The sequence below is a fragment of the Cherax quadricarinatus genome, chromosome 85 (genome assembly GCF_038502225.1).
Source record: "Cherax quadricarinatus isolate ZL_2023a chromosome 85, ASM3850222v1, whole genome shotgun sequence".
NCBI classification, from domain to species: domain Eukaryota; kingdom Metazoa; phylum Arthropoda; class Malacostraca; order Decapoda; family Parastacidae; genus Cherax; species Cherax quadricarinatus.
The window spans coordinates 15622035-15642241 of record NC_091376.1 but is presented as its reverse complement, the minus strand read 5'-3'; the positions used below and the strand labels follow the sequence as shown (position 1 = coordinate 15642241).

General features: G+C 42.6%; 1 protein-coding gene across 1 annotated transcript in view; it reads left to right on the top strand.

Moving 5' to 3' along the window:
- Positions 1-5577, top strand: part of LOC128703124 (uncharacterized) — a 21308-nt gene extending 15731 nt beyond the window's left edge. The window contains exon 3 of the mRNA XM_053797678.2: positions 4395-5577. Coding sequence (XP_053653653.2) covers positions 4395-4885 — 491 coding nt within the window. The 3' untranslated portion in view covers positions 4886-5577. The remainder of the gene's footprint in view (positions 1-4394) is intronic.
- Positions 5578-20207: the final 14630 nt, after the last annotated feature.

Below are 20207 nucleotides of genomic sequence, written 5' to 3'. Positions count from 1 at the left end.
TACGGGCGCCTGGCAAACCTACGGATAGCGTTCCGATACCTCAGTAAGGATTCGTTCAAGACTCTGTATACCATTTACGTCAGGCCCATACTGGAGTACGCAGCACCAGTTTGGAATCCACACCTAGTCAAGCACGTCAAGAAATTAGAGAAAGTGCAAAGGTTTGCACCAAGACTAGTCCCAGAGCTACGGGGATTGTCCTACGAAGAAAGGTTGAGGGAAATCGGCCTGACGACACTGGAGGCCAGGAGGGTCAGGGGAGACATGATAACGACATATAAAATACTGCGCGGAATAGACAAGGTGGACAAAGACGGGATGTTCCAGAAATGGGACACAGACACAAGAGATCACAATTGGAAGTTGAAGACTCAGATGAATCAAAGGGATGTTAGGAAGTATTTCTTCAGTCATAGAGTAGTCAAGTCGTGGAATAGCCTAGAAAGCGAAGTAGTGGAGGCGGGAACCATACATAGTTTTAAGGCGAGGTATGATAAAGCTCATGGAGCAGGGAGAGAGAGGACCTAGTAGCAATCAGTGAAGAGGCGGGGCCAGGAGCTATGACTTGACCCCTGCAACCACAAATAGGTGAGTACACACACACACAGACACAGACACAGACACACAGACACACAGACACACAGACACACACACACACACACACACACACACACTCACACTCACACACACACACATGCACACACACACACACACACACACACACACACACACACACATATATAACACGCATATAACAGGAAGGGCACTGCAATGGATCAGAGAATACCTGACAGGGAGGCAACAACGAGTCATGGTACGTAATGATGTATCACAGTGGGCACCTGTGACGAGCGGGGTCCCACAGGGGTCGGTCCTAGGACCAGTGCTATTTTTGGTATATGTGAACGACATGATGGAAGGGTTAGACTCAGAAGTGTCCCTGTTTGCAGATGATGTGAAGTTAATGAGGAGAATTAAATCTGATGAGGACCAGGCAGGACTTCAAAGAGACCTGGACAGACTGGACACCTGGTCCAGCAAATGGCTTCTCGAATTTAATCCTGCCAAATGCAAAGTCATGAAGATGGGGGAGGGGCACAGAAGACCACAGACAGAGTATAGGCTAGGTGGCCAAAGACTGCAAACCTCACTCAAGGAGAAAGATCTTGGGGTGAGTATAACACCGAGCATGTCTCCGGAAGCACACATCAATCAGATAACTGCTGCAGCATATGGGCGCCTGGCAAACCTGAGAACAGCATTCCGATACCTTAGTAAGGAATCATTCAAGACACTGTACATCGTGTATGTCAGGCCCATACTGGAGTATGCAGCACCTGTTTGGAACCCGCACTTGATAAAGCACGTCAGGAAACTAGAGAAAGTACAAAGGTTTGTGACAAGGTTAGTTCCAGAGCTAAGGGGAATGTCCTATGAAGAAAGATTAAGGGAAATCGGCCTGACCTCACTGGAGGACAGGAGGGTCAGGGGAGACATGATAACGACATATAAAATACTGCGTGGAATAGACAAGGTGGACAAAGACAGGATGTTCCAGGGAGGGGACACAGAAACAAGAGGCCACAATTGGAAGTTGAAGACACAAATGAGTCAGAGAGATAGTAGGAAGTATTTCTTCAGTCATAGAGTTGTAAGGCAGTGGAATAGCCTAGAAAATGACGTAGTGGAGGCAGGAACCATACACAGTTTTAAGACGAGGTTTGATAAAGCTCATGGAGCGGGGAGAGAGAGGGCCTAGTAGCAACCGGTGAAGAGGCGGGGCCAGGAGCTAGGACTCAACCCCTGCAACCACAAATAGGTGAGTACAAATAGGTGAGTACACTGTTTGATACTAGTCACTCACTCCTGCAAGATATTGCCAGAATTAGAGTAGAAATAGCATAGAGGAGAGTGCAAGGAGTAAAGCGGTAGTGAGGGATAACGTCAGACACTTAAGCTGAGACAAGCTAAATTTTACAACCTAGCTACTTTCTGTATTTTATAAGTAGAATCGATAAGTGTTAGAAGTACTGGTAAGCTTAGAATTACTGGTATTACTACCGGGGGCACACACACACACAGGAACAAGTACTTCTAAAAGCTGTAGTACACACGCACACACACACAGGGGCCAGGAGCTGTGAATCGACCCCTGCAACCACAAATAGGTGAGTACACATACACACGCACACACACACACATACACAGACACGCACACACACACACATACACACGCACACACACACACATACACACGCACACACACACACATACACAGACACGCACACACACACACATACACAGGAATTCACACCTTCCTGTGAAGTGACCCTCTAACCCTCCCTCTCTCTTTCTCTCTCTCACTACCTATCTCTCTACCTATCTCTCTCTACCTATCTCTCTCTTTACCTATCTCTCTCTTTACCTATCTCTCTACCTATCTCTCTCTCTCTCTACCTATCTCTCTCTCTCTCTACCTATCTCTCTCTCTCTCTACCTATCTCTCTCTCTCTCTACCTATCTCTCTCTCTTTCTACCTATCTCTCTCTCTCTCTACCTATCTCTCTCTTTCCCCTCTCCCATCTCTCCCCTCTCCCACATCGCCCCACTAACATCTCTTCCCTCTAACACCTCCCCCACTCTAACATCTCTCCCCCACTAACATCTCTCCCCTCTCATTATCTCTCCCCTCTCCCTTTTTCCATCTCTCTCCCCTCCTCCCCTCTCCCTTTTCCCATCTCTCTCCCCTCTCTCTCCCCCTATCCTCTCTCTCCCCTCTCTCTCCTCATCTCTCTTTTTTTTTTTTTTTACACAGGGTTTGACAAGGTTAAGGATCCCTAGCTTTATTGACAAGCTATTTACAGGTTAAGGATTCCTAACTTTATTGGCAAGCTAAGAGCTGTTACCTATATCTGCTCATTTGAAAGCATTTTTATTGTTATGAGACATACAAGTAGGGAACAGGGTGAAGTTGGAGCCATCTGTGGGCCAGCGTTTTCATTTGATCAACTGACTTTATCTCGTTGACATCATTATGCTGTACGAATGTGTTCCATACTCGAGTCATCCTGGGTATATATGATCTCAGGTGGAGTGATGTTCTGGAGAAGGGTACAGCCAGAGTGAAGTTGCTGCTTTCTGCCCGTCTTGTGGCATAAAAGCTTGTTTCACGCTGTCCTCGAAGTGGATCCAAGTGTGGCATTTTGACAATATTGGCCTTGTACATAACAGTATGCTGAACAAGTTACAATGGTAATGAACTGTTTGCATGTTTATATCTGGTTACAACCTCGGAATGGGTGGCCATTCCGAGGTTTGTTTACAATTGTGTTGTTCCTATTTCACCAGTTAAATTCTTCCATGGTGAGGTTATCCTAGATTTTCCAGTAATGGGTGTTCATCGCTGCTATCAAAGCTTTTTCCACAAAATCCTTAGTGTATCGCAGTCCCGCCGTAATATCATAGATTTTCTGAATTTACTCATCCAAATACTCAGGGCAACATATGCACAAAGTTCTCAAAAACATTGTGAGAAACATTTCTTTTTACTTTTGTTTCATAAATGAAATATTAGTGGTTGATCGGTTGGTCAACTCATCATGGAACGGGAGTCTGTTATTCACTTCCTCCTCAACTAAGAGTTTAGTCTTAGTTTAGTATATTATGCATCACAATAACAACCTCAAGGTATACATACCCATGGTATGTATACCCATGGTATGGTGGTAATCAAAAGATTACAGAGGCACATAATGGGTCCAGGAACTGGACTGCAGAGTTTTAACTGCTGAACAAGTTACAATGGTAATGAACTGTTTGCATGTTTATATCTGGTTACAATCATAATGAAGTGGTAGTGCAGAAATGAATTAAGTCACAAAATATTACTCTAGCTTATATGTAGTAATGAGTTATTTACTATAGCCAGAGTCAGGGTATTTTTCCAGAATGGTTGGTAATATACCACTGTGGATACAATACATTTCTTGAACATTTCTGAGTGAGTTGTCTCTTAATTCATCAGTTTTATGGCATTCCAGCACATAATGACGCAAGATGTGACAATTGTCCATCTGGCAAAGTTTATATTTAGTTACATCTACATCAGCTATATACTGTTAGTAATGACTGCTAAAATTGTCTCTAATACGAGTATTACCGAATCTTTTTGTAGACGTCACAAACTTGGTCTTCAGTTCGAATCTCACCAATTAAAAAAAATTATAACCATTTATTAAGAATTTTTTCTAAAACATTCCACATAATTACTTAATTTATCTTATGTTCAGAAGTTTAGTGAGATTGTTAAGAACATGAGAGTAAGTAAGTATATTCTTGAAATCCAACAAACTTGGCGTTATTGATAATGTTTCGTTCAAATGTTCATGACACAGGTGTGATAGTGCCCTCCTCGCTACCAGTTGACTGCACCGATGGTTACTATTTCAACGATGGCCACGCAGTTCCTCGGTGTGACCCCATAAGTGATGCTGGAGCAAATTTCTGCAGCGACCTTTGCAATCCCTGTGTATACCAGTGTGATACAGCCGGCCAAGTCACGCCCAACCCCACGGACTGCTTCACCTATTACGTGTGTCTTGCGGACGGCCACGTCTTGGAACAACCGTGTCCTGGCAACGCTCCGTTCTTTGATTTCAACACAGGAGAATGTACGCTGGATGACACCTTGTGTTACAATTACTGCGATCTCTGCGTGCCTCACTGTACTAAGCAAAACGAGAAAGTCCCAGACCCTCTTGATTGTCACAATTTCTATGAGTGTAATCCCCCAAACATCGCCAGCTTCACCTGCCCACACACAGAGATCTTCAGCAGGGTCACACTAGAATGTGAAACAGATGCTGATTGTATCATTGACTGTTAAGAGTTGGAAAAGGTGACACTTGTGTCTAGGAAGAGTGTCACATGAAGCAAGATTTAGTCATAAGACTCAGCAAAGTGAAGCGACAACAACAATGATCACTGGGTAACCACTACTGACTTTTCTATGCACCTACTTTTACTGACGTAAGCGTAGGTGCATAGAGTCAGCATCTGTCAAATAGGAATTGTAGGGAATTAATTCTATTTCTAAATTATGTATATTACCAGACACGAAACTTACTGTAGCAAAAAAATTTATATTTAACATTATATATTCGTAATTGCAGTGATATTCAGAACAGTGATATAAAATAACTCACTGTTAATATGATTTAAATTTAAAAACTTTTAAATTTCTACATTTTGATCTGTATTTTCAACAAGCTACCAATTTTTCATCTAAATGATACCTACACATTATGTACAAGATACATACTATTTACAAGACACACACATTATCTACAACATACAAAGTTAATTGTTCATAAGATAATTATTATTTTCTACACGTTTCCTGTTAATTATCAACAGGTTACCTTGATTGTCAATGTAGACGGAGTTGTTATTACCAACCTACAGAGAATTATTGTCAACATTCTGTACAGTCTGCTCTGTTATCATTGTATCTTCATTGAATAACCAGCATATTCAGTCTGATCTAAATAGAAAATAAAAATCTGACAATATCAAAAACGAATACAATTTATCCTGTTATCATTATATTCGTAATTTGTTTGCAATAGTGTTATTACTCTTAACAATCATTACTTAACGTGCTCTCAAAAGTAAGCTCATAAATTGGACCTGACTTGACATGACATCAACATTTCATGTGACCATTTATCACTAAATTTCACAGGTGTAACCTGACACTGGGACCCACTGAGAGCGCCGCAACAATGACCTTCAGGATACAAACTTTACAGATATAAATATACCATGAAAATTAAAAATAAGAGAAGATATATGCATTTCGGAGCAAATTCCTCAAGTTCAGATTTTAAAGTTTAAGTCATGTCAACAAACCGGCAGTATTCCACCGATTCAGGGGATGCAGAAGATGGGGTTACTAGCCCCTTGCTCCCGGCATTTTAGTCGCCTCTTATGAAAAGCATGGCTAACAGAGTAAGAACTCTGTTCCTCTTCCCCATGGAGATAAGAAGAAATAAACAAAAACAGGAACTATTAAGAAAATAGAATAAAACCCATAGGGGTGTGTATATATATATGCTGCTATATGTACGTGTAGTGGGAGCCAAGTGTAAGTAGAAGTAGCAAGATATACCTACTATCCCGCGTATTTATGAGACAAAAAAAAAAAAGACACCATCAATCTACCATCATGTAAAATAATTTCAGATTTCGGTTTTACACTCACTTGGCAGGATGGTAGTACCTCCCTGGGTGATTGCTGTCTACCATCCTACTACCACAGGATGGTAGCACCTCCCTGGGTGGTTGCTGTCTACCAACCTACTACCACAAGATGGTAGTACCTCCCTGGGAGGTTGCTGTCTACCAACCTACTACCACAAGATGGTAGTACCTCCCTGGGTGGTTGCTGTCTACCAAACTACTACCACAAGATGGTAGTACCTCCCTGGGTGGTTGCTGTCTACCAACCTACTACCACAAGATGGTAGTACCTCCCTGGGTGTTTGCTGTCTACCATCCTACTACCACAGGATGGTAGTACCTCCCTGGGTGGTTGCTGTCTACCATCCTACTACCACAGGATGGTAGTACCTCCCTGGGTGGTTGCTGTCTACCATCCTACTACCACAGGATGGTAGTACCTCCCTGGGTGGTTGCTGTCTACCATCCTACTACCACAGGATGGTAGTACCTCCCTGGGTGGTTGCTGTCTACCATCCTACTACCACAGGATGGTAGAACCTCTCTAGATGGTTGCTGTCTACCATACTAATACCACAGGATGGTAGTACCTCCCTGGGTGGTTGCTCTCTACCAACCTACTACCACAGGGCGGTAGTACCTCCCTGGGTGGTTGCTGTCTACCAACCTACTACCACAGGGCGGTAGTACCGCCTGGGCGGTTGCTGTCTACCAACTTACTACCACAGGATGGTAGAACCTCCCTGGGTGGTTGCTGTCTACCAACCTACTACCACAGGACGGTAGTACCTCCCTGGGTGGTTGCTGTCTACCAACCTACTACCACAGGGAGGTAGTACCTCCCTGGGTGGTTGCTGTCTACCATCCTACTACCACAGGATGGTAGTACCTCCATGGGTGGTTGCTGTCTACCATACTACTACAATAGGATGGTATTACCTCCCTGGGTGGTTGCTGTCTACCATCCTACTACCAGAGGATGGTAGTACCTCCCTGGGTGGTTACTGTCTACCATCCTACTACCACAGGATGGTAGTACCTCCCTGGGTGGTTGCTGTCTACCATCCTACTACCACAGGACCTCCCTGGTTTTCTACCAACCTACTACCACAGGATGGTAGTACCTCCCTGGGTGGTTGCTGTCTACCAACCTACTACCACAGGATGGTAGTACCTCCCTGGGTGGTTGCTGTCTACCATCCTACTACCACAGGATGGTAGTACCTCCCTGGGTGGTTGCTGTCTACCAACCTACTACCACAGGATGGTAGTACCTCCCTGGGTGGTTGCTGTCTACCATCCTACTACCACAGGACGGTAGTACCTCCCTGGGTGGTTGCTGTCTACCAACCTACTACCACAGGACGGTAGTACCTCCCTGGGTGGTTGCTGTCTACCAACCTACTACCACAGGATGGTAGTACCTCCCTGGGTGGTTGCTGTCTACCAAGCTACTACCACAGGACAGTAGTACCTCCCTGGGTGGTTGCTGTCTACCAACCTACTACCACAGGACAGTAGTACCTCCCTGGGTGGTTGCTGTCTACCAACCTACTACCACAGGACAGTAGTACCTCCCTGGGTGGTTGCTGTCTACCAACCTACTACCACAGGACGGTAGTACCTCCCTGGGTGGTTGCTGTCTACCAACCTACTACCACAGGACGGTAGTACCTCCCTGGGTGGTTGCTGTCTACCAACCTACTACCACAGGACGGTAGTACCTCCCTGGGTGGTTGCTGTCTACCAACCTACTACCACAGGACGGTAGTACCTCCCTGGGTGGTTGCTGTCTACCAACCTACTACCACAGGACGGTAGTACCTCCCTGGGTGGTTGCTGTCTACCAACCTACTACCACAGGACGGTAGTACCTCCCTGGGTGGTTGCTGTCTACCAACCTACTACCACAGGACGGTAGTACCTCCCTGGGTGGTTGCTGTCTACCAACCTACTACCACAGGACGGTAGTACCTCCCTGGGTGGTTGCTGTCTACCAACCTACTACCACAGGACGGTAGTACCTCCCTGGGTGGTTGCTGTCTACCAACCTACTACCACAGAACTGTAATACCTCCCTGGATTGTTGCTGTCTACCAACCTACTTCCGCAGGACGGTACCACCTCCCTGGGCGGTTGCTCTATATAAATCTACTACCACAGGACGGTACTACCTCCTTTGGTGGTTGCTGTCTACCAACCTACTACGACAGGACTGTAGTACCTCCCTGGGTGGGTGCTGTCTACCAACCTACTACCTCAGGACAGTAGTACCTCCCAGGGTGGTTGATGTCTACCAACCTACTACCACAGGACGGTAATACCTCCCTGGGCGGTTGCTCTATATAAATCTACTACCACAGGACGGTACTACCTCCTTTGGTGGTTGCTGTCTACCAACCTACTACCACCTGACGTTAGTACCTCCCTGGGTAGTTGCTGTCTACCAACCTACTACCACAGGGCAGTAGTACATCCTTGGGTGGTTGCTGTCTACCAACCAACTACTACAGAACGGTAGTACCTCCCTGGGTTGTTGCTGTCTACCAACCTATTACCACAGGACGGTAGTACCTCCCTGGGTAGTTGCTCTCTACCAACCTACTACCACAGGGCAGTAGTACCTCCCTGGGTGGTTGCAGTCTACCAACCTACTACCACTGGACGGTTGTATCTCCCTGGGTGGTTGCTGTCTACCAACCTATTACCACAGGACGGTAGTACCTCTCTGGGTGGTTGCTGTCTACCAACCTACTACGACAGGACGGTTGTACCCCCCTGGGTAGTTGCTGTCTGCCAACCTACTACCACAGGACGGTAGTACCTCCCTGGGTGGTTGCTGTCTTCCAGCCTACTACCCCAGAACGGTAGTACCCCCCTGGGTGGTTGCTGTCTACCAACCTACTACCACAGGACGGTAGTACCCCCCTGGGTGGTTGCTGTCTACCAACCTACTACCACAGGACGGTAGTACCTCTCTGGGTGGTTGCTGTCTACCAACCTACTACGACAGGACGGTAGTACCTCCCTGTGAGGTTGCTGTCTACCAACCTACTACCACAGGACGGTTGTATCTCCCTGGGTGGTTGCTGTCTACCAACCTATTACCACAGGACGGTAGTACCCCCCTGGGTGGTTGCTGTCTACCAACCTACTTCCACAGGACGGTAGTACCTCCCTGGGTGGTTGCTGTCTACCAACCTACTACCACAGGACGGTAGTACCTCCCTGGGTGGTTGCTGTCTACCAACCTACTACCACAGGACGGTAGTACCTCCCTGGGTGGTTGCTGTCTACCAACCTACTACCACAGGACGGTAGTACCTCCCTGGGTGGTTGCTGTCTACCAACCTACTACCACAGGACGGTAGTACCTCCCTGGGTGGTTGCTGTCTACCAACCTACTACCACAGGACGGTAGTACCTCCCTGGGTGGTTGCTGTCTACCAACCTACTACCACAGGACGGTAGTACCTCCCTGGGTGGTTGCTGTCTACCAACCTACTACCACAGGACAGTAGTACCTCCCTGGGTGGTTGCTGTCTACCAACCTACTACCACAGGACGGTAGTACCTCCCTGGGTGGTTGCTGTCTACCAACCTACTACCACAGGACGGTAGTACCTCCCTGGGTGGTTGTTGTCTACCAACCTACTACCACAGGATGGTAGTACCTCCCTGGGTGGTTGCTGTCTACCAACCTACTACCACAGGACGGTAGTACCTCCCTGGGTGGTTGCTGTCTACCAACCTACTACCTAAAGGATAATAGCCAATGATAAATTAAGAGGCACATAGAAAGAAATGTATGTGATATTATATACAGAAAATAAGATTGTGTAAAAGAAACGAATTTGAATTGACTGAAGGAGTTATTCTCGTCATTTGTCTTCTCCTCTCCGGCCAACTCCTCTGTCGTCTACTCAAATACCGTGATGTTTTAGTCTAAGATGCAGGATGTCGTGCTCTACTATGTAGAAATCTTTCTTATGGTGTGTGAAGATGTTCAATGAATATTCGCCATTTTCAAGTTTTGCATAAATTAAACCAAACGTTTTTAGAACTGCGTCATTCATACTTTTTTTTGGAGAGTCTGAAAGTAAAGTGGCAGAGGTATTTTGTGAGACACAAGGATAGAGATTACTCAACTTATGAATTAGTCTTTCGACTAGGTAGTAGTAGGTTGGTAGACAGCAACCGCCCAGGGAGGTACTACCGTCCTGCCAAGTGAGTGTAAAACGGAAACCTGTAATTGTTTTACATGATGGTAGGATTTCTGGTGTCCATTTTTCTGTCTCATACACATGCAAGATTTCAGGTACGTCTTGCTACTTCTACTTACAATTAGGTCACACTACACATACATGTACAAGCATATATATACACACCCCTTTGGGTTTTCTTCTATTTTCTTTCTAGTTCTTGTTCTTGTTTATTTGCTCTTACCTCAAGGAGGCCTGGTCACAGACCGGGCCGCGGGGGCGTTGACCCCCGGAACTCTCTCCAGGTAAACTCCAGGTAATAATGGCAAGTTAGATAATGGCCTATAATTGTTTACATCATCTGGGTCTCCACATTTGTCTTGAGCATTGTTAGGAAATTTTTGATTTCTAATGATTTGTTGAACAATATTGCAGAGATGAATGAAAGTATAGGAGTTACTTTTTTGTTCATCAGTGATGGTAAATTAGCTAAATTTCTTGCCTTGTTCTTCAGTTAATTTATTTGAAATAACGTCAGCAGAATTAGTTTGGGCTTAAGACAGAAATTTCCAGCTAGGCAGCCGCTACCTTGGGTTAATCGCCTTCTAATTTTGTATGTTTGCGTACGATAACTAGAGCCAGATTCTGGGAACAAATTTTATGTGTATATACCTTATGACTAAAGTTTTTGAACCCATTCCCAACATTCTGTAATGACTCTCAATGTCTGTTAGAATGCATAAAAGGGGACTTCAAACATTAGAAAATGGTACCACCTCATTTAATAACTCCGGAGAGAAAAACTCATGTATATACAAGCAAAATTTTCCCATTGTGTTTGTAAAATAGTGTTTAATTTTGATTCCCATTAAATTGCCAAGTTAAAAATATTTGAGTCTACCGTTGTGAACTAATGTCTGATGCATCTTATGGTAATTATAACTTTCATTCAATTTGCGTATGGGCAGATCTGTATGTGAATATTTTGCATCGAAAACTTTGAATTCTTAATTTTTTTTTTTACCAAGCTTGACTCCCTTAATAACTATAGTTTTCTCATCCCATCGTTAATAATAAACTTTAGAACACTTGCAAACAGCTTTAAATTTTCAACTTTGGTCAACTGTTGTTAGTTGAAAATTCGTTGAGCAATTTATAACCGTATGTGACCTCTGCTCAGTTTTATATAGATCCATTCCAGAAACTGATTTTCACATGATAGGTTGAAAGAGCCTCTTTTGATAGGCTTCACAATTTCAACTCATCGTCTTCACATCTCTACTGCTCCTGCCTACTTTCTGTACTCGACTGAAGAAGCCTACTATGTAGGCGAAACATTTCGGAATAAAGCTGCCTAACTGTTGCCTATGTGTCTTGTGATGAATGGTTTTGAAAACCGACAAGTTGAAGAATTGAGACACTTATGCAACACATGTGTTGCATAAGTGTCTCAATTCTTGAACCTATGTGTCTTACCTACCAACTCAAGTGTATCATGTGTGAATATGATAATGGTACACAATACTGACAGATTGATAAGATACATGTGTAACAGTTAGGTATCTTCATTCTCAAACTTTCCGCCTACACAGCAGCCTTCCTCAGTTGAATACAGAGGAGTCAGCGGATGTAGCGGAGATGTAAAGACAATATAATTAGTCTATCACTCTCGGAGATTTAGTTTCTGAGGTGGTCAGTCCCTCAGACTGGAGAACTATGTCAAAACCTCGTCTGTAAGGGTGAAAAACTGATAACATCGACTTTGCATCTCTACAACTTCCGTTGCCTCCTCTGTATTCCACTGAAGAAGCCTACTAGGCGAAACGTTTCAGAATATAGATACCTGACTGATGAACATGTGTTTTCCCAGTGTATCATTTATATTGTATTTTGTTTGCAAATGAAGTTCACAACAGCATATAAGAAGTGGCAAGATAAGACAGTACTTAACTACTGGGAGAAACTTCCGGAGTTTTCCCTCTTGTATGTTTATTATCATCTCTGAGAATGTGACCCATCAGTCTGTTCTAGAGGTAGTATATTTATATATATATATATATATATATATATATATATGTATATATATATATATATATATATATATATATATATATATATATATATATATATATATATATATATATATATATCTATATATATATATATATATATATATATATATATATATATATATATATATATATATTCTTCCTTGAAGCCTTTTTATCCACTTCTCCGAGGCTATGGGTCCCACAATTTACACCAGAGGTGGACCCCTATATATATATATATATATATATATATATATATATATATATATATCTCTAGCCGAATAGGCAGAACTTGCGATCTTGGCTTAAATAGCAACGTTCATCTTGCCATATAGGACAAGTGAAAATTTGTGTATGCAATAATTTCGCCAAAATCATTCTGAACCTAACGAAAAAAATATATTTCACTGTGTTTGTTTAGTATTAAATTATTGTAAACACATCTAAAATATATTTAGCTGGATTAGGCTAAAATAAATTGTTTTTGTTATAATAAGGTTAGGTAAGTTTTCTAAGAGTCTTTTGGTGCAAATTTTAAAATTTTTACATTAACATCAATGAAAAAAATATATCTTTAAAACGTATACGAGAAAATTTTCGAAAGGGCTTAATTTTTAATGAGTTCTTCCTAACTGACCAGTTTTACATATTCGGCACGACATATATATATATATATATATATATATATATATATATATATATATATAATATACATAAATGTCGTTCCGAAGAGGTAAAACTTGCGATTTTGGCTTAAATAACAACGATCTTCTTGCTGAATAAGGGAAGCGAAAATATGTGTAAGCATATTTTATTGTTTTTATTATTATTAAATTATTGTAAACTTATCTAAAATATTTTTAGTTGGATTAGACTAAATTAAACTGCACTTGTTATAAAAAGGTCAGGTAAGTTTTCTAAGGTTCTTTTGCTACAAAATTATTAATTTTTACATTAGTATAAGTGAAAAAATGTATCCTTAAGTTTATAAGTTAAAATTTTATAAAGGATTTAATTTTAAATGAGTTCCATCTGATTGACCAGTTTTACCTATTCGGTACGACATAAACGTAGGGTATCAGAGGTAATAAAAAAGGCCACAGAAAATTACTGGGTTCACACCATGACAACATGTGAGCGTCGTAATACCATTATCTGGTACCTTGAGACCACAACCACCTGCCAGGAAAAGTGTAAATGTACGAGATAAGGAGGGAGAGATGAGAGGAGACTTGTGGTGGGTACATGGAAGGTAAGGAGGGAGGGGTGAGAGGAGACTTGTGGTGGGTACATGGAAGGTAAGGAGGGAGGGGTGAGAGGAGACTTCTGGTGGGTACATTTAAGGTAAGGAGGGAGGGGTGAGAGGAGACTTGTGGTGGGTACATTTAAGGTAAGGACGGAGGTGTTAGAGAAGACTTCTGGTGGGTACATGGAAGGTAAGGAGGGAGGGGTGAGAGGAGACTTGTGGTGGGGACATGGAAGGTAAGGAGGGAGGGGTGAGAGGAGACTTGTGGTGGGGACATGGAAGGTAAGGAGGGAAGGGTGGGAGGAGACCGGTGGTGGGGACATGGAAGGTAAGGATGGAGGGGTGAGTGGAGACTTGTGGTGGGGACATGGAAGGTAAAGAGGGAGGGGTGAGAGGAGACTGGTGGTGGGGACATGGAAGGTAAGGAGGGAGGGGTGAGAGGAGACTTGTGGTGGGGACATGGAAGGTAAGGAGGGAGGGGTGGGAGGAGACTTGTGGTGGGGACATGGAAGGTAAGGAGGGAGGGGTGAGAGGAAACATGTGGTGGGGACATGAAGGTAAGGATGGAGGGGTGAGAGGAGACTTGTGGTGGGTACATGAAGGTAAGGATGGAGGAGTGAGAGGAGATTTGTGGTGGGGACATGGAAGGTAAGGAGGGAGGGGTGAGAGGAGACTTGTGGTGGGGACATGGAAGGTAAGGAGGGAGGGGTGAGAGGAGACTTGTGGTGGGGACATGGAAGGTAAGGCTGGAGGAGTGAGAGGAGATTTGTGGTGGGGACATGGAAGGTAAGGAGGGAGGGGTGAGAGGAGACTTGTGGTGGGGACATGGAAGGTAAGGAGGGAGGGGTGAGAGGAGACTTGTGGTGGGGACATGGAAGGTAAGGAGGGAGGGGTGAGAGGAGACTTGTGGTGGGGACATGGAAGGTAAGGAGGGAGGGGTGAGAGGAGACTTGTGGTGGGGACATGGAAGGTAAAGAGGGAGGGGTGAGAGGAGACTTGTGGTGGGGACATGGAAGGTAAAGAGGGAGGGGTGAGAGGAGACTGGTGGTGGGGACATGGAAGGTAAAGAGGGAGGGGTGGGAGGAGACTGTGGTGGGTACTTGGAAGGTAAGGAGGGTGGGGTGAGAGGAGACTTGTGGTGGGGACATGGAAGGTAAAGAGGGAGGGGTGGGAGGAGACTGGTGGTGGGGACATGGAAGGTAAGGATGGAGGGGTGAGAGGGGCCTGGTGGTGGGTACAAGGCAGGTAAGGAGGGAGGGGTGAGAGGAGACATGTGGTGGGGACATGAAGGAAAGGATGGAGGAGTGAGAGGAGATTTGTGGTGGGGACATGGAAGGTAAGGATGGAGGGGTGAGAGGAGACTTGTGGTGGGGACATGGAAGGTAAGGATGGAGGGGTGAGAGGAGACTTGTGGTGGGGACATGAAAGGTAAAGCAGATGGTTTTATATACCTAATGAAGATTGGGGTAGACGCTAATGATGGTAGGTTAGGAGGGAGGGTTTGCAAGACTCTAATGGTGGGGACATAAAAATTCAGGAGTGAATAATGATGGAGACACGGAGGAGGGAGGGGTACGTGGAGAATAATTTCATCGACAAGGTAAGATGGGAAGGGCATCCTGCCTTCCTTCTATTGAGTCTTTCATCCACTGCAGGTGTATACGACGTCCACCCTCTCAAAATGTCCGAACAACCTCAACAACCATAGTGTAGACGGGGGTAAGATAAATGGAGATGTTATGAAAATTCATGGGATAATTGGATCTTTATAAAGAGAAAGATAGTTATAGTAAATATTCAAACTACAAATTCTGTGGATATTGTAAATGTAGAACATTTTTTACCTAATTTTCCGAAATTATAGTGTATAATTTTTAATAATGTAAATAAATATAAAAATGATGCTGATCTGACGTTAGAGAAAATTCGAGTGGAGATGGTAGAATCTGTGGTTGTGCGAGGTGGAGGAGAGACACCATAATGGAAAACAGTGGAAGGCCGGTGAGAATAACAGGCTAATCTAATTGATCGTCGCCGAAGCTAAATTGAATTGGAACCGCCTCAGATAGCAGGAAATAATGCGGTGACGCCCTACATTGTAGACTGGGAAGAAAATAAGTGTGAAAACCAGTGCAATATAGTGGACGAAACGTGAAATACCGAGGACACCATGTTGAAACTGAGCAAGTGGGACCACATTGTAATTTGCACCAGAAATTCAGCGTTCTCCGAGGATTAATGGAATTTTGGCCTCAAAATTGCAGCTGGAAAAAAATGAAAATCTGATCCTGCTGATATAATGAGGACAGAAATTGGCAAGGCAGCAAAAATTGGAGTGTGAACGGGAAACATAAGGAACCGTCACCACCCACTGCTAAGTAAACCGTCTTTTTATGTAGAGCTAGCTGGCCAGTTTAGGTTGTATAGAGTAAGGCAGATATCGTGGGTGCTCCAGCTGCATCAAGAGATCTCCAGAAGAAACACTGCGAAGTGGTAATAATAACCATTTCTCTGGCATTATCCTATTTGAATATATGTGTACCTCACCCCCCCCTCCCTTCTTTTAGCAAATCAAACCCAACACTTAGAGTCCACCTTAATTTCAATTATACCAGAATTGTTGGTTATGTTTCTTATGTAATATATAATTTTAGGTCCAGGTTTTGTGTGAGAGTATCGTGAGGGTCGCGGGTACAGAGGGGACGGACGTTTTCCTGCAACCTAGAGCGTCTAAAAATCCTACATACCTCAGATGTGCAACAAAATGGAAGTAACGTATCTTAGTTCCATTCTAGCCAAATTACTTGTAGGAACGTAATAGTGAGGTTCATGTAGGTAATTTATTTCTAACAGTAAATATATTTCTAGTGTCGTTTTGTATTTAAACACATTTTTAATTATGTTTTATATTATGTATATAAAATTATTGAACAGATAAGGGTATTCAAACCCCCATGTCCAGCAGTCGTCACTGCTGCGGTGACACGTCAGGGTGATACTTGTACTAATGTGACGAGCTCAGGTACAGCAGTCTTTTCTGCCGTGGCTCAGCATCTTGACACTCACGGCACTGAGTCCAGCACTGGTAATTCAGAAGTGATGCTACCGTGACCCATTATGGTAACACTCAGAACACTGACTCTAGCACTGGTAATTCTGAAGTGCTGTCACCGTGGCCCACCATAGCAACATTCAGAACACTGAGGGTTTGACACATGCATGGACTCAGTCTAAATTTCTTCAATGCTTTTTGTTTAATCGCTTGTATTTTCCACTTCAACTTACCGCGTCTTTATATACTATATCGCCTTGAGGGATATGATATTAGATTTATCTGAAGCTGTGGAGGTGAGACAGTAGTGTCACAGAAGTGGGGACTGTAAAATCATCATTTTGGAACCTCTGTGGTTGAATACTACAGTCTCTTGCAAGATCATGACTCGAGTTCCGTCCATTAAAGCCAAGAATTTTACTACTAAAGGCCCTGGACGGCTTGTTATTGATAAAGGAACAGTGAACAGTGACAAGGCAATCCTATTAACTCTTTTGCTTCCCATTGTGGATAGAAACTTTCTTGATGTTAAGTGGGTTAAGTGTTCTAAATAGGCCTGGAAGCTCTCCTGACCTCAACCCAGTCGAGAATCTATGGGCAATAACCAATCGCAGGATCATGATACAAGACAGTTCAGTTGTGGAGGAGCTAATTGCTTCTGTTACTAGGACCAGGTACCACGACAAAGAACTTGCCAAAATGTGTTCAGCATTAGTCAGTTATCTAGGTGGTGTGCTGCAATACAGACTGCAACCTGAGCGCTACATCAGTAGCAAGGAAGGAGTCATGGGGGTTCATTTAGGTATGGGCGCACCTGTGCGATCATCCTAGAATAACCCAAAAGAAATAAGGAGTGAACTATTCAGGAACTAACCCGTATAGGAACAGCGGTACATGGTGTGCAAGAAAGGTATAAAATACCGACAATATGAAAGTTAAGACACATGTGCAACATCTGGATATCTTCATTGTAGACGTTTCGCCATCCAGTGGCTTTATCAATACAGATTCTAGAACATAATTAGAAGACAGTAGAACTATATACAGAAGATGAGCTAATCAGTCCCTCAGCCTTGGAATTAATGTTCACAGCATCGTGGTGGTGGAGAATCTGGAGCAAAGGCAAGGAGACTGGCGGTTATAGAGGCGTCAGTGGATAGGGACGTGTAGCAGACGAGGGCATAGTCAGTGGTAGGCGGGATTCCCCAGTGGAAGTAGGTCATACCCAAAGGGATTGGCTAGTTGTTGCAGCCGTGAAGGTCTTGTAGATGCCCTCTGAACCAAGATTCCATGATGTTGCAGTGTCTGGCAAGTTGTGCAAGAAAGGTATAAAATACCTAACTCTAAGGCTGAGAGATAGATTAACTCATCTTTTGTATATAGTTCTACTGTCTTCTAATTATACCCTAGAATCTGTAGTGATAAAGCCACTGGATGGCGAAACGTCTACAATAAAGATATCCAGATGTTGCACACGTGTCGGTACATGGTGTTAAAAAGAAAATCAGGAATAGCCTACTTATTATAAGAAAGAAAAGCCTGAACGAGAGACCTCACATAGGCATATTAACTCACACGAGAGTATTTCCTGAATATTCTAGAACGTTGTACTACCGGTTGACAAAATGAGGGATATATTCCTTCTATTTCGTAAGTTAGAAGGTTGGTCACATTAGTCGCATTCTATATGCAAATGATCCACCATTGAAATGTAACTTTTCACTTCACATCACCTGTTCCCAGCGGTTAGAAGCTTAGGGTTGGCTATTAACTATCTCCTAGTTATTTTACCTCATTCTATCTGCGAACTATGGGGCCTACTCCACTCGACCCCATGGTCGACAGGAATATAATTGAATCTTGTTTCATAAAAAGCAGTTTTGACAATAACATGAATATTTCCTTTGGTTTATATAAATTAGATCCATTTATAATTAATAGAATTTGGGAAGAATTTAATAATACATTGGACAAATAATAAATTTTAAAATTCTTAATTCTTGGGGAGAATAGTTTGTTGGTGGGTTGTGCGAAGGACCTGTCTAGTAGGGCCAGCGGGCCTGCTGCAGTGTTCCCTTTCTTATGAGTCGCGCGTCAGGTGTTGCTTTGTTGTGGGATGTGATAGTGAGGTGTGGGCTAGACCCTTTATATGCCTTCCTTTGATGCATTACTTTCATTGTTCCTTGATAATGTGAGTAATCACGAAAGCGCTTGGAATTTCTCTATTTTTTCACAGTGGTTGTTTTGCATATTCTGAAATCACCTGTTTACTGTGATCTTATTGCATTAATGGATACCACACGACTCTTCAGAATGTTCTCGGTAAGCTTTCCTAATCATATATCTTTTGTTTCCCAGTTTTCTTCTGCACTGATCAAGTCCCACAAGTTAAAAATTCGACTTTATTTAAAAAAAAAATGTTTAAATGAACAAGTTGTGCCCAAGTGTCTTTTACCAAATATCATCCTTGACATGATCAATATCATCCTTGACATGATCAATATCATCCTTGACATGATCAATATCATCCTTGACATGATCAATATCATCCTTGACAAGAGAGATCTTCCTTTTGATGATTTTATGAGAATTATTCTTCAGAAACATATTGAAATAACTAAAATACAGGAGAAGGAAGCATTCAAAATATTGAGAAACAAAAAATACTCTTTTAATCAGGCCATTCCATCAAAATGGAAACACAGTATGTTGGATCATTGCTATAATAAACTCAGAAGAATTTGTAATGAACTCAAAAACAAACTACAAAGAAAATTAGACATTTTAATTGAAAATAGTGATTGGACAAAGCATGCTAATAACAATTTTGTAATTAACTTATCGGATGAAATATTACATAAAAATACAACTGCTGCTCTAGATTTTGGCCTAAGTTTTGCAACTTCAAAAAAACTTAATAATGTTGAAATTGCAAAAGCATTTTGTAACTTTGAAAAAAAATTTGATTTATCCACTGATGAAATTAATATTAGTAAAGGAATGGTATATAACTCTATGTTAAAACCAAACATTCCCAATTGCCCTCAAAGATTCTTTAAGTCTTATGATACACTTAATAATAATAATAAAATTTGCGCCTTACTAAAGCAGATAAAATAAATGCAATAGTAATTATGAAAGAAAATGATTACCAAGAAAAAATGAATAATCTCTTAGATGATACTGAAACCTATTCTAAACTTAGGAAAAATCCCCTAGAAACCGTTAACAGCAGTTTCAATAAAACAATAAAACTTCTACTGAAAGGCAAAGATGAATTAGTCAAACAATTTACTTCCGCTAATCCATCTTTACCTTACATGTATGGACTAATAAAAACACACAAACCAGGGAATCAAGTCAGACCAATTATTAGCTCCATAGGGTCAGTTTCATATAAATTATCCAAATGGCTT